Source organism: Lepeophtheirus salmonis, chromosome 14, assembly GCF_016086655.4.
Source record: "Lepeophtheirus salmonis chromosome 14, UVic_Lsal_1.4, whole genome shotgun sequence".
NCBI classification, from domain to species: Eukaryota; Metazoa; Arthropoda; class Copepoda; order Siphonostomatoida; family Caligidae; genus Lepeophtheirus; species Lepeophtheirus salmonis.
This window is the reverse complement of record NC_052144.2, coordinates 32,620,704-32,634,866: the sequence shown is the minus strand read 5'-3', so window position 1 is coordinate 32,634,866 and position 14,163 is coordinate 32,620,704. Positions and strand designations below refer to the sequence as shown.

At 30.5% G+C, this 14,163-nt stretch overlaps 1 protein-coding gene across 1 annotated transcript; it reads left to right on the top strand.

The window, feature by feature from the left end:
* Positions 1-139: 139 nt before the first annotated feature.
* On the top strand, positions 140-13,440 carry LOC121129570 (uncharacterized). Its single transcript, XM_040725292.2, has 6 exons — positions 140-665; positions 758-965; positions 11,050-11,251; positions 11,332-11,469; positions 11,683-12,061; positions 12,146-13,440. Exons 1-6 carry the CDS (start codon positions 320-322, stop codon positions 12,994-12,996), a joined length of 2,124 nt encoding a protein of 707 aa, XP_040581226.1. The 5' UTR covers positions 140-319; the 3' UTR covers positions 12,997-13,440.
* The last annotated feature ends 723 nt before the right edge of the window (positions 13,441-14,163 follow it).

Sequence of the window (14,163 nt, the reverse complement as noted above, 5' to 3'; positions counted from 1 at the left end):
ATTTTCGCTAATTAATCACGCGCAGCACAATTATCTCCTTTCGGATTTCTCACGAGTTAGGGCGCGCGTGTGCGTCAACATCTTCATCACATAGGGAGAGGGTACAATTACTTATATAACTACATACTATACACTACATATACTCGAAGTGTGTATTTATACATATACAGTTAAATCAAAAGAAAATTTTTGTTGGAAAACTTTTTTCACAAATTTTATAAGACATTCTACTCAGTTGTCATCCTAAGATCAACAGGTTAACTCAAGTCACAAAAAACACTTCATATCATTAGTCTGCTGAAAATCATAAGTCCCTAAAATGTTGTTGTTGCTAAGACATTTTTTACCACTTGCCCTGTTCATGGTTAGTTTTTGGACACTGAATACAACTGCACAGCAGTTGCAGCCTCTTGTAAACCTAAGAACGTTTACATCCAACATGAAGCATGACTATTTCCCTAAAGATTGTCCCTTGTCCCAAGTACAATTCGAAATCGTAACCGGCTTTGTTTTCACGTCTCCAGATGACATGTTGGACTCCCGTCCAGGAACCCTTATGCTCACAGATTGCATTGAGCTCTGTAAACAGAATTCAACCTGCAAATCGGCAAACTTTGAAACGGGGCTGTGTGTCCTCTTTCAATCTTCAGCTAACGAGTTCCCTGGTATGTAAATAATCTACATCTACTTTTTTTTTTTTAAATATCCTATCCAAGGCCAAATGTTTAATAAATATTTAATTATAATTTTTTTTCAGAGGGTCTCACGACTTCCCAATTCCCTGTTTTTACTCTATATATACAAAAAGTATGCCTCAGAACCGGATCTGAAAGCTGCAAGAGAGCCTGGTCCTTTGAGAAAATCGATGGCTACTCCCTCGAGACCTATGCCAAAAAAAGAATTATCTCCTCTGGTCGATCCAACTGTGAAGAATTATGCTTGTTAGAGAGAGACTTTCCATGCCGGTAAGGTTTTTGAACATAGTAGAGATAAGAGGCATTTTTTTACTCCGATCTTACAACTGTATGCCTGCTTTATTTAGTTATTATTTGTATTATATCATTATGTTTGCCATTGAATTATTAGGATTTACTTAGTGGTAATTTACTAGCTATACACTAGCGTAAAGCATTCAATTAATTATTGGTTATGTAGTTACCAAATACTTCATACAGTAGAGGAAATAATTATTTGATTCCATTGCCAATGTTGTAATTTTCCCACTGTTAAAGATTTTCTATGGGATTGAGGTCCAAAGCCACTCCATGACCTTAGTTTGCTACCTCTTGTGCAACACTTTTGTGGGCATGGCAATATATTTTGAGTCATTGTCATATTACAGGACACATTACACAACCCATTTTCAGCACCCTGTCCTGAGGGAAGGAGGTTATGGGCCAAAACTTATTAGTGCATAGGGGACATGCCCATTTTCCCTGTGATGCAGAAACAATCACAAAACATATTATTTCCACCCCAATGCTTGACGGTTGGGATGGTAGTCTTTGGGTTAATTAAAGCATTTTTCTTCTTTAAAAAACTTACAAAATCCCCGCGGGATCAAATACTAATTTTTTCCACAGAACATATTAGTGTTAGGTTTCGATCTGAAAATCTCAGACCGGTCTCAGACCCTTATAATTTTTGTAAATTTAGAAAAATAATTTTGTGTGTACGATTTTAATTTCGGTCCCCGATTTCAGACTGCTGGATGAACCGATATTTCTGTTCAGATACATCTAGGAAAAAATATCTTAAGACCGACCCAAATCTCAACACTAAAACATAACTATCTAATTTTAAGATTATGATTAATCTAAGATTTCACCTCATTTCCTAATAATTCAATTCCAAGGAAGTATTCATCTAATTTCCAAGAAAATATTTAACTTCATCTTATCAGATGAAATCATAAAAGTGAACAAAAGGCTTGTGTAAATAATAACAGTAATAAAAAGCAAAAAAGATAAATTAATTAATCAAGATAACTAATTTATTTGAGTACATTGTTGTATCTATATTTTTACATACTCGTATTAAAAAAAAAGGGTGAAAATAATTTATTAAAATACTTGAAGACATATGATGACAATAATCAATCTTTTCTTCTCTCATTCATCTGAATTCTGAATTATTTAGGATTATAGTAATTTGGGACTATTATTGTTCAGAGCAAATTTTTTCCCCTTAAAACAATCATCAGATTAAAATAAATTAAGTATATGTAAAAGGGTTTTTTATGATTAAAAAGTGTTTTTATTGATTCTGTATCTTGCAGTAAACTCGATATATTTCCTTTTTAGCCTATAAAATGATAAAAACGGCACTTTTCTTTAGACTCTTATAGCTTATTCATAATTTATAGTGATAAGAAATGTTATAGCTTATATTATAGAAAAATATTAAATGAATAATTTTAAAAAAAGATTTATGTAAAAATATAAATTTCCAAGGATTTCATTTTTTTTAAGTGATCCCATTTTTTAGAGACAACATTATTATCATATTTTCCCCCAATTTCAATACCAATTGCATGACATCATGCCCTGCGAAAGGAAGATCAGAGTAATTGAAGGAAGATACTTTACAATTTGACCTCCATCTGAACAGATGTTCGAATTTGAATTACGAATTCCACGAGGTTCGACGGGATGAAAATTTATCCAAGGAAAACTACCAGACCTCATTGGGGAGTAGAGTTGACTTTTTCCTTTGAGAATGAGATACCAGGATCGAAAAAATAAAGCGATCCATTCACGATGAGTAGAGGATTTTAATATTTCAAAATGGTATCACTTAAAAAATACAAACTGGAACAAAAATCTTTGAAGTTGCATAATTTTTTTTTTATTCGGTTCTTTGATATTAATATATATATTTAATCAAAACAAATAATATCAATATAATAATAATAAAGTCTAGGGCAATTACGTAAAGATACATTTAAAAAAACATTATAGTTTAAGTTTAGTGCCCCAGAGTTGAACCACATCCACTATAATTATACATGCAGAACAAATTCATCATATGAAATAAAATCTCCAAATTAAATGTAATACATAAAATTAAAACGATAAAATTATAATACTATGACAAGGTTTTCCTAAAATTCTTGATTATTCTGTTAAAGACTCTTCCCTCGTTGGATCCCATAGACTGAATAAATTTGATGACTTCTGATGTTGTTTTTATGTTTGGAATTTTCAGCAATAAGGCCACATATCTCGCAGATGCGACCAAAATTATACCCCTCACTTCTTCCTCAACAATCGGTTCATAGACGTCATTCTGTTCGCAATAAGAGCCTTTGAGTTTAGCAGAGCAAAGTTAATTGCTTTGGTTTCGGATGAAGCGGCTTTTTTCCTCCGATAAAGTCCAAACAGCAAAATCGCTTTCTGAAACTTTTCATCTCCACCCATCAAACCTTTTACATCTAATTTTATAATTTTCTTCAGAATGTTTAAAGACGGGCAATCTACAAACGCATGGACTGTGTCATTAAATATCTTACCACAGTCCTTACATAGTCTTGAGAAAAAAATACAATTAGCAGAGATCTGTAGTTGGACTCTGAATTTTTTTCCGTCATTAATTCCTCCCAACGATGAATTGATTCTGCTCTTCCAGTTTTCAGGGAGACTCAATCCTCCTATGTAGATCACATAATATATCCGTCTCACCTTCAAAACTAGGCAATGCCTAGATATATTGCAAGAAACATACGAAATTTGCAATTCCAATATTTTTATTCAAAATTCGTTCCATTTGACGGGCTAGTGCTCCGGAGATAATTCTATAGATTAATTGAGAACTGTAATTGCCCTCCAGTGATGAAAATCTGTTCCACCCCCCCCCTTTTTTTTAATGAGAGCAATCCTTCCTTTTGTCTGGGTTTTTGGCATTTTCCTGAATCTCTCCATGGAGTTACCAATTTTTTGTAGACAAGGTGTAATTTAATCCGGAAAAAGTGTAAAAAATTTACCCCAAATACCACGAAGACCTGATGCTTTACTATCCTTCATATGAAATTTAATGTAATGAACGATATTTTCCTTTGTAAATATCATATTCTCGGGATTAATTGAGATTGATTTTCTTTTAGGAAAACATTTTCTTTCTGTGCCTACTATTTTCTGGAATCTAGCATGAAAATAATGAACAATATCACTCGTATTCGTGGGAACTTTACCCATGTATTTTATTTTCATTATTCTCCGCGCTGAGAAATTATCTTTTTCTCACAGCTATTTTATTCTAACATGGGTGTTACCCTCCAAACTAAGTTCTTCCTCCATTTCTGCCTCAGCAACCTGAAAATAATTGACGGAGTCTGCCATAACTGTTGAGCCCTCCTCAAAAATCATTTGAACTTCATTTTGGATCCTTCTCTCCCTCTTTTTATTTTTCTCAAAAAATTACCTTATAGTAACTTTTATAATTCTTCTCAGCATGTGTTCTGCTTGATTTGGTGAAAATGAACCATTGACAATTCTCTCCAAACGTCCTTTTAGTTTCACTTTAAACTTATCTTCTTCCAGGATCCATTTTGGTGTTTTAAAACAGTTATTTTTCTGTTTTCCGTGAAGTTCCATAATAATTAACTTATGATCGGAATGAGGTTCTGATTTGTATGACGCTGTTTTCAACAAATGAACTAATTGAGGAGAGACCAAACCCATATCAATTCTTGACATCTGACTTCCTCTTCTCCAAGAAAAGATATCTTACGGGCTCAACACACAGACGATATCTACAAGATTAAATTCGCAAACTAAATTTCTCAAAATGGTTTTTTTTGGGTCTCGGGCAGAAATTTTAAAAAGATTAACGTTTAGATCACCAATCAAAATTAAAGGCTAAATATATTTCCTTTGATTATTGATAATAGCCTGAAAGAAAGAAAAGGGAATTTCTCACTGGGATCATAAGCATTTATACGACAAAATTTGAATCCACGGGCGACCATTCAAATTTTGTGCCAATCACTTTTGTTGGAGTATTCTTTGATAAAAAAAACATCCTCAAGTCTCCTAGTAATCAGAGTTAAGACTCCTCTATTCGAACCATTCCCAGTATTAAAAAAAAACACCAAAACCTTTTGGGTACATAAATATGACAGTTACTATTACACAATGAAGAGATCTCCGATTTAATGTCTTGAAGACAGATGATGTCAGGATCCAATGACATCAAATAATTCATAAGTGCAATGTCTGGATCTTGTATCTTTACCCCTCGGGTATTCAGAGAAATTATCCAGTTAAGGCCCATATTTAATTTTAATTCATTGGAAATTCTGACAGGAAAGAAGTCCACAATTCTGGTTTGTATTTTTTTTTTTTTTTCAGAAAGCTTCATTTTAATATATAAGTGAATGCATAAAAGAACAAACCCATCTCTTTTACTCCTCCTACTACATAAAATACATTGTATTTACACAACATGTTGAGGGCCCCTTTGTGATGTATCTTCGGAGGCACTATTTTCTTTGGATCTCTTTTCCATTGAATCGTCAACTGGTCTTTATGATCTTTTTGGCACTTCTTTAATCAGTGGTTTTGGACTTGGGGTGGGCTTCTGGACCTCCACTTTTTGATTTCTTAGTATCCTTTTCCAGTCATCTCTTAGACGTATAGCGTTTGTAGGATTTGGAAATGTAATCAGATACTTCCTCCTGTATATTTGAATGGGATTTTGTTTTCTCTTTTTCTGGCCGAACTATAATTTGTTCTTGAACACGAGTTAATTCCTTTGTCTCACTCGATTTAGTAGATCTAACTATATTTAGGTTTTCCATTGTTTTATTGGACACCTCAGGCTGCTCAGCGTCCAACGTTTAATTTTTAAATAGATTTGTTTTAATAATTATACATGGTATTTTTTTCTATAATATATGTTGCAATGATATTCCTCATCACTATGTATTATGAATAAGTTATAAGGGTCTAAAGAAAAGTCTCGTTTTTCATCATTTTTCAGCCTTAAATGGATATATACTGAGCTCAAAACAAGATACAGAATCAATAGAAAAACTTTTACATAAGATTTATTTATCCTACTATTTCAGAATTCAGATGACTAAAAGAAAAAATGAGATCAGTTTTGGATTCTGTGTTCACAGATAAATTCCTTTCTTTGTTTGAATTTATTTGTACAAAATGAGTGTTCCCTTGTGTAATAAATAAATAAATCTTGGCAGTTATTGTTATATTTATCTTTATAAAATAACGACTATTTCTTTTAGAGTTATTAACTTAACTGTCAATCAATATTTTAACTTTAAGATATACATTATGTACAAGTTGTAACTTGTATAATCAAGTAGTGGCTTTAAAAGAAGAATTTAGAGAAAATGAGGATAATATCTTTACAATAAATAATTATTATTTAAATCAATGGTCAAACCTTTTCACCTCTATTATCCACTTTTAGAAACTCAAAAAAATTTGATATTTTACTTAGAAAAAGTCATGAATTAAAGTAATATTCCAAAAACTGTAATGGATGAAAATGAAATCACATCTGTAAATATTAATTAAAATAACTTATACTGGTTCTAAATAAGGCGTTATAAGACTTAAAAATTTAGTATGTAGAGTTTTATGCTGTACAAGTAGCAACTTTTACAAAATCGCAACTTTTAGACAATATATAGCTATACATATATAATATTTTGAATGATACACAATAAACTACATCATAAATACTTGCTAGAAAATAAAAAGTTAAGATATTGATAGTGTTAAAAATAGCGGTAGGTGATAGAAAAAGCGAGAAACACATACCATTTCATAAATAATGAAGTTTCACTTAGTTTACAAAATGCCCAACCATTGGGTTAAACTCCGATGGGTTATGTATGTAGGTATTAATTATACAGTGGGTTACTAAGGCTCATACCTTCTGTTTTGTCTTTTTACGTCTTCGCACATTTTTTTAAAACATTTTCACTGACAAAATTTATAAAAATATATTTTGTTATCGAAAAAAAAGTATTTTTCCATATAATTTAGGTAATAAATTATAAGTTATTTTGAAAAACGTCATTCATGGATAAAAAGTCAATTATTTGCAAAGAAATCATTTGTTTGGAAAATAAAGTCAAAAATACACAGCTTTTCAAAAAAAAAACTAAATATCAAATTTTTAGGAAAAAAATTAAAAAATCTACAGCTATTCTCAAAATAATATATCTAGTAAATTATTTTATCCATTTATAATTTGATGTAAGCTTTTTTATATCCAACTTTTTGACCTTCTTTATATACATTCTACCTATTAAAGGAATTAGATTATTTTCAGTATGTATTTGAATAATGGTTTTGTATACAATATAAAAGACTTAGTTGATTTGATTTCTTAATACTTTATTCAATGATGAATGAATAGGTTTTTTTTTTTTTTTTTTTTTTTGGAAATCATTTACTTCTCATTTGCATAAAAGAAACGTTAAATGACTAAAAATACGGAATGAAGAAAAAAAAATTATCTGTCTGTCGATTTTCATATCATGAAAAAGGTATATGTACAAAATAAAAAAAGTAAGATCGTGAGAAACAATATGATACATATATATATTTGTACACATAGAGTAATGATGATTTCTCTCGTTATCAAAATTCATTCAACTTTTTTATTTATTTTTCTTAAATTCTTATTTATCCGATAAGCTCTGAGTTATTATCTTGGATGATATTCTTTTAATCTCCCTACATTGTACATAGGTATTTTGAGCTTTTTATTAGTATATAATTAAATAGATATAATTTCTGCTTACTCACGTTTCAATCTTCTGATGTGCCAGCTATCTACATAAGTACAACTTAATCAACGAAAGGAGGAGGGGGCGGGGTGATGATCATCCAACATGGAGAAGAGGGTGGAAAAGATTTGAATCTTATGTTGTGTGTAGAATTACAAGAGTCATTCTAATTATTCACTATTTATAAGTATTAATTACTTTGAAAATTTCCCCCTTTTTTTCTTCTTCTTTTTTTTCAACACAAATTTTTGTATTTTCTTCTTTTTATTTTTTATATTGAAGGTAATAAAACAGAATTTATTTATTTTTGCTTTATTTCTTAAGTTAAAGCATCATTTCAATGATCCTGAAGAACTATATTTGTATATAGATTTACATTACTGAATTACTTGGGAACATTTCTAATTAAAAAATTGACAAGCTATGATGAGATTCCATGTTTTCTAATGCATTAATTGTAATTATCTTTTATATTAACGAACTATACATATTTATTTATAGTGGAAAGGCTCTTTTTTAATTCTTTTATATTCCATACCAACGATTTTTTGCTAAATTTTATGAAAAAATAAATAGGTTAAGAGAAAATTCATCAAATAATAGCGCCAAACAAAGAAAGTATCCTAAAAATTATTTTGACATGCATAAACTTGTATAGAAAGCAAGACAAAAAAGTAGCAAATGAAATTTGAACAATGAGTATAAAATAAGATTAAATTAGAATTGGTATATGTAAAATTATTAAAATTTAAGCGTTTACAGAGTTTGTTGCAAATTTTTAACAAAACGGAAAAATGATAAAAGCCTTATTCAAGATCTGTCTTTACATAATTTTTATTTTTAAAGCAAACACCCTCACTCCTAACAATTTGGCTTTAATCTATAGATAGTATTGCTTCTCTGAGTGTAAATATGAAATATAAATTGATTGAAATAAGTTTCTAGTTGGAAAAACTGGGTATTTTTAAATATTTAAGTTAGATTATTGATGACGTCATGCCTTTCATTATTTGCCTGCCTGGTGCCAAAACTATTTACATCACTTTTTGAGCAATTACAACTAATGATGTCGTAAATGAATAATCTATCGATTTAACGTGAGTGTATGACGCGTATATATTCCTATTCAACCTCAGAGAAGCTAATGATTAAGAAAAATTAGAAATTAGAAATATTTTAAGGGTTTATTAAATTTTACCTTAAGTTCATTCCATTTACTAAGTTCAAGAAATAGAACAATCTATCTTTGTGTACTGATAAACCTCCAATTGCATGTACATTACGCCGGTTAGATTTTCAACTTTTTTCGAATTTCGATTATAGTTAGTCCTGAAAAGTTGTGATATGATTTGAAAAGTACCTCCTCAAAATTTATAAGATACATACTCTTGGCTTTGTAAATATCGATACTAAGAAGACATTTTTAGTTGATTTGCGTTAAATAATTTTGCTAAACATTTTAAAACTGTCCTATTGAACAAAAAAGATAAAAAAGTTCGGAAAATTTAATGATTGGCGTTTAGCCCACATCATTGTTTTTACATTTTCAGGGAGGAAAGATCAAAGTTTTTTATGTTATTCTTTTTGGTACATAGGGTAGCTTTAGCAAAAAAACTTTAAAATATTTTGAATAGGTTAGAATAATGTCAATTATAATTTATTGATCCAAATTAATAATTAATGCTGTATTTTAATATTTATTGAGTAAATAAACAATTTTCTTCTCCTTTCATAATTTGAACGAGACTATAGATGACATCTTAAGGCAATCTAATTTTAAATAGGTTATTTCCTTACCATATCACAACTTTTACAAACAAGTCGTAATCGAAATTTGAAAAAAGTAGAAAAACAAACCTCCTAATGTACATGTAGACTGTGTATTATTTGTAACCTGTACCACAAGCAAATTGTACAAGTTAGAAACCAAAAAAGGAGGTCATTATTCAAAAGATATGGATCATTTATTTGTGCACTTTTAGACTTTTTCAGTAAATATTACTCATTGATAAACATTATATGGCACATTATACGTAATTCAAGTTCCAACAGTTATATCACTCATAAATATGTAAAAATAACGGATCAAAAGAAAAAGTTTTCCAAAAATGGATATGTTTCAAAATAATAAGCTTATAGTATAAGGACTTTAAAGAACATTCCTGGGTCAGACGGAGTAATTGTGTATTACTATAATGTTTACTAATACTCGATTAGTGCAACCCCATCTGACCAATTAAAGGAATTTAAAAAAATAGGAAAGCTGGTTCAAGAGGTCACCTTCCCTAAACAGGTCCCTTTCTCAGTTTTCCCTTGCCTCACCACTTAAAACAGGTTTGACTCTATGTAAAATATTTGTTTTAAATTGTTCAAAACTATCAGGGGGACGGCAATACTTCCAATATAATATCAGACCATTCATTTTTTAATAATTTACCAAAAGTTAAATTTAACTTGAGCCTGAATTTTAGCTGTAACTTCCTTTCCTGTTACAAATTCCACATAATCGGACAATATTGATTTCTATGAACCTATTATGTACAAGGTACATGTGTTACAAGGCAAAAAATAACAGAACATGGATAAATACGTAAAAACTTTTAGAGTGTTGTTTCTTTAACAATCAATGAACTTACGGAAAAAATATTCACATATATCCTTCTTTAATTATTTTCATTAGCTAATAAAAGTTTTTTAGAAAATGCTAAATCTGTGACTTTTACATGACAAATAAATACTCTATTTATGTACGGCTGTATATAGATTGTAGATATTACAATACCTTTTTCAAAAGTGAGAGTTTAATTATAATATGTAACGTAAGGGCGTTCACTATTTTCAATATACATAATATATTGAAATTGAATTTGTAAATAGAATTAGAATATGTAAATTGAATACATATATTTGTTCCATATATTAAATACTATCTACATACACAGGTCTGTAGAAACCTAATTTTTCTGATAGGAATTAATCAAAATTCCATTGATTACCACTTTCTACATCTTCTTTATGTGTAAAAAAAATATTTTCAAGACATGGAACGTTAAAAATAAAGATTACATGGTTGACCCCTTACATTTTATTTATGTATTTTCTTCAAGGGATTTTACTCTTTCAAGAAAAAGAGTTCAAATTTAGCCAGACAAAAGACTTGTCTTACAAGAGAAAGTGATTAACAATGGATGAAACAATAGATTATTTTCTCTCCTTAGCCTTTACTATGTATATGGCGTTGTCATTTAACCAATTAAAAAAATAAATAAATCCATCTATTTTATTAGATCTGCAACCTATGATCCCTTAACTGGAAATTGCCTTTTATCTGATATGGATCGACATACAGTGGCCGGAACTCCAGGGACATACATTTATTCCAAGGATTTCATCTATTTAGAGAATAATTGCGTTGATGACCCTGTTAAATTATGTGATTTTCAGTTATTGAAACATAAAATAATGAAAACAGTTGACTCTGTGTATCAGGTATGTGTTGTAATAAATGAAGTGGTTGTTGTTGCCATAATAAAAAGATAATTATGAGTGATTTTGTTTTGTTTTTGTAGGATGTTCCAACAATGGAAGCATGCCGTGATCTTTGCTTAGCTGCACCATACCGTTGCCATTCCTTTGATTATGGTGATACGGGAGATAGGGTTTGCCGGTTGTCTCATCATACGTCAAATACACTGATTCTAATCAAGGTATACCTATTCATGCCATATATTATTTAAGACATCAAAAACTATGTATGTAGATAGTGATTCATCACACTAAATAACACTTTTATATATGTTATTATTTTTTATATGGTTGGCACTTTCCATTTCTGTCAACAACATGATGACTAGCATACATATAACTATCACATTAGACAGTAAAAAAATAAGACAATTTACTTTGTTTTCTTCTTACAGGAACCTTATCTTATTATTGATGACATTGTTGGTACTTATGAACTCTCTTCCTGCTACAATGTTACAATTGACTGTCGAACATCTGATATGGTTGCCACAGTACGAACTAACAAGATCTTCAATGGTAAAATATACGCCAAGGACAATCCTAACTCCTGTGTTGTCGACGTACAAAATGGAATCGAATTCTCAATTAAAATGGCTTATAATGATATTGAGTGCAATGTGAAACGAAAGTCAGATGGAGTCTATGCTAATGAAGTCATTATTCAGCATCATGATCGTATTGTAACCAGCACAGATTTAGGACTTGCTCTCAATTGCCAATATGACTTGACAAATAGAACTATTCAAAATGACTTTGATCTTTCAATAAAAGGTTTGTAAAAATTCCAATGTTTTTACGACACATTTATTTTCTTATACCCTTATCCTCTTTTCTTTTGTCTTCCTAAAAACATAGGTGCCATCGAGCCCAGCTTGTTTAGAGAAGAGGTTGTAGAATCACCCAATGTACTCATGAAAGTTACAGGGCGCGGTGGTAATGAACTCAATAGTGCTCAGGTAGGAGATCCTCTAGAACTCCGCTTCAAAATATCGGACTATGAATCTCCTTATGAAATATTTGTTCGTGATCTTGTAGCAAAAGATGGCAATGATCAGACTGAGATATCTCTTATCGATTCACGAGGATGCCCTTCAGAAGGCAACATTATGGGGCCTCTTCGTTCTGTTCAAGGAGCAAAAATTTTCACACTCGCAGCAGAATTTGATGCATTTAAATTCCCAACATCCGAAATAGTTCATTTCCGTGCCCACGTGACTCCCTGCATACCCAAATGTAAGCCTGTGAGATGTAACGCATATGAAGGAGGTCATCATATTGAGGTAGATTCATATGGAAGACGAAAAAAGCGATATGCTCCGAGAGAGGAAGAGGAGGTGAACCAAGGCTCCAAAATGTTGGTGACACAGGCCTTCTACGTCTCGGACAAATTTAAGGGTGAACGACGAAGATCTTCTTCCTCTCCTCAGAGAAACCAAACAAATACAGATCACTTCTTTAATGACGAAACCATGGATTCATCATCAAGCACAAAAGAGAGTGTGCATCGGGAATCCAATGACATCTGTATGAATCTTACTGGAATTATGGTTGCAGTCGGTGTCTTTATCCTAATTCAAATCGGACTCGGCCTAGTATGGAATCACATACGCTCAAGGAGAAATATAAGCAAACAACAAGAAAATGGGGACTTTAATTCCAATGCCGTCATTTTTAACCCTTATAATCACCACTCGAGACATAGATAATACGGAATTATCATGTATCTAACTATATGTAAATAATTAATTATTGTACTAAGACGCATTTTGTGGTTAACGGTAGTAATATTTCTATTACGCCTGGGGAAAAATTGAGTATGACCAGTATTATTAGATTTAGATTATGATGCAAAGAATAGAAAGTTTTGGATCTAATTCTCTTAGTAATGAATTTTTTTTAATTTAAAGTTTTGTACAAATTATTATATACATTTTACATATATAAAAGTAATGATAAAAAAACAAACTTTATAATATTTTTGAAGTTATATAATGTTTGATTTTTTTTTGGTAACGGCATTAAAAGCGCACTGTTAATTATTTGAACCTTTTAATATAAATATACATAAATAACTATAGATAAATATTGAATCCATGTATGTACCATAATTGTACCTTTTCAATTTGTGAATAAAAGTGATATCCTTTTAATTCCATCAGTGTATTGTATATTCTTTTCTAATTGCAATTCCTCTCATTGTAAGTATTAATGCATACCAATCGATTGATATGCATTAAAAAACATCAGACTCTCACAAATCATTCCACCCTTACGAAATTGAATTTAAGAAAGTACGTACTCGTGTATAAATGACTTGACAAGTGATGATTCTCTTATACCTATGAACAAACATAAAATCTAACAAAGTCTTCTTATTATGATATAAACCTAACTGTTAAAGTACCGAATTGATTCATCATCAGAATAAATATATATATATATGTATATAAATATCAATCAAATGGATCTTTCATTCCTAAAAATTATTTATTTTCACTCATAGAGTGTTTGTTAAATGACCTACTATGACAAACATTCACTTTCTTATCACTGGTTCTGAAATAGTTATTTTCTTAAGAAATGTTGGGGAAATGTATTCCAAATTGTATCTGTTCTTTTGAGCAACATTAATGTCATATTAGGCATATTCATTTGAGCCATTATTTATTTGGCCGATCTTTTTTCAGTGTCTTTCATTTTAGCAACATTTCCATATAGTAAACATTACAAGATGAATAACGTAATTATTAAAGGTCTTCACTCACTAGAATGGGGTTTATAATCAAATAGAAAAAATCTACCAGGACCAAATAAGGTTTTTAATTGATTTTGTCTCAACTTCGCAAGCTTCTGTAGAGGTATTAATTCACAAA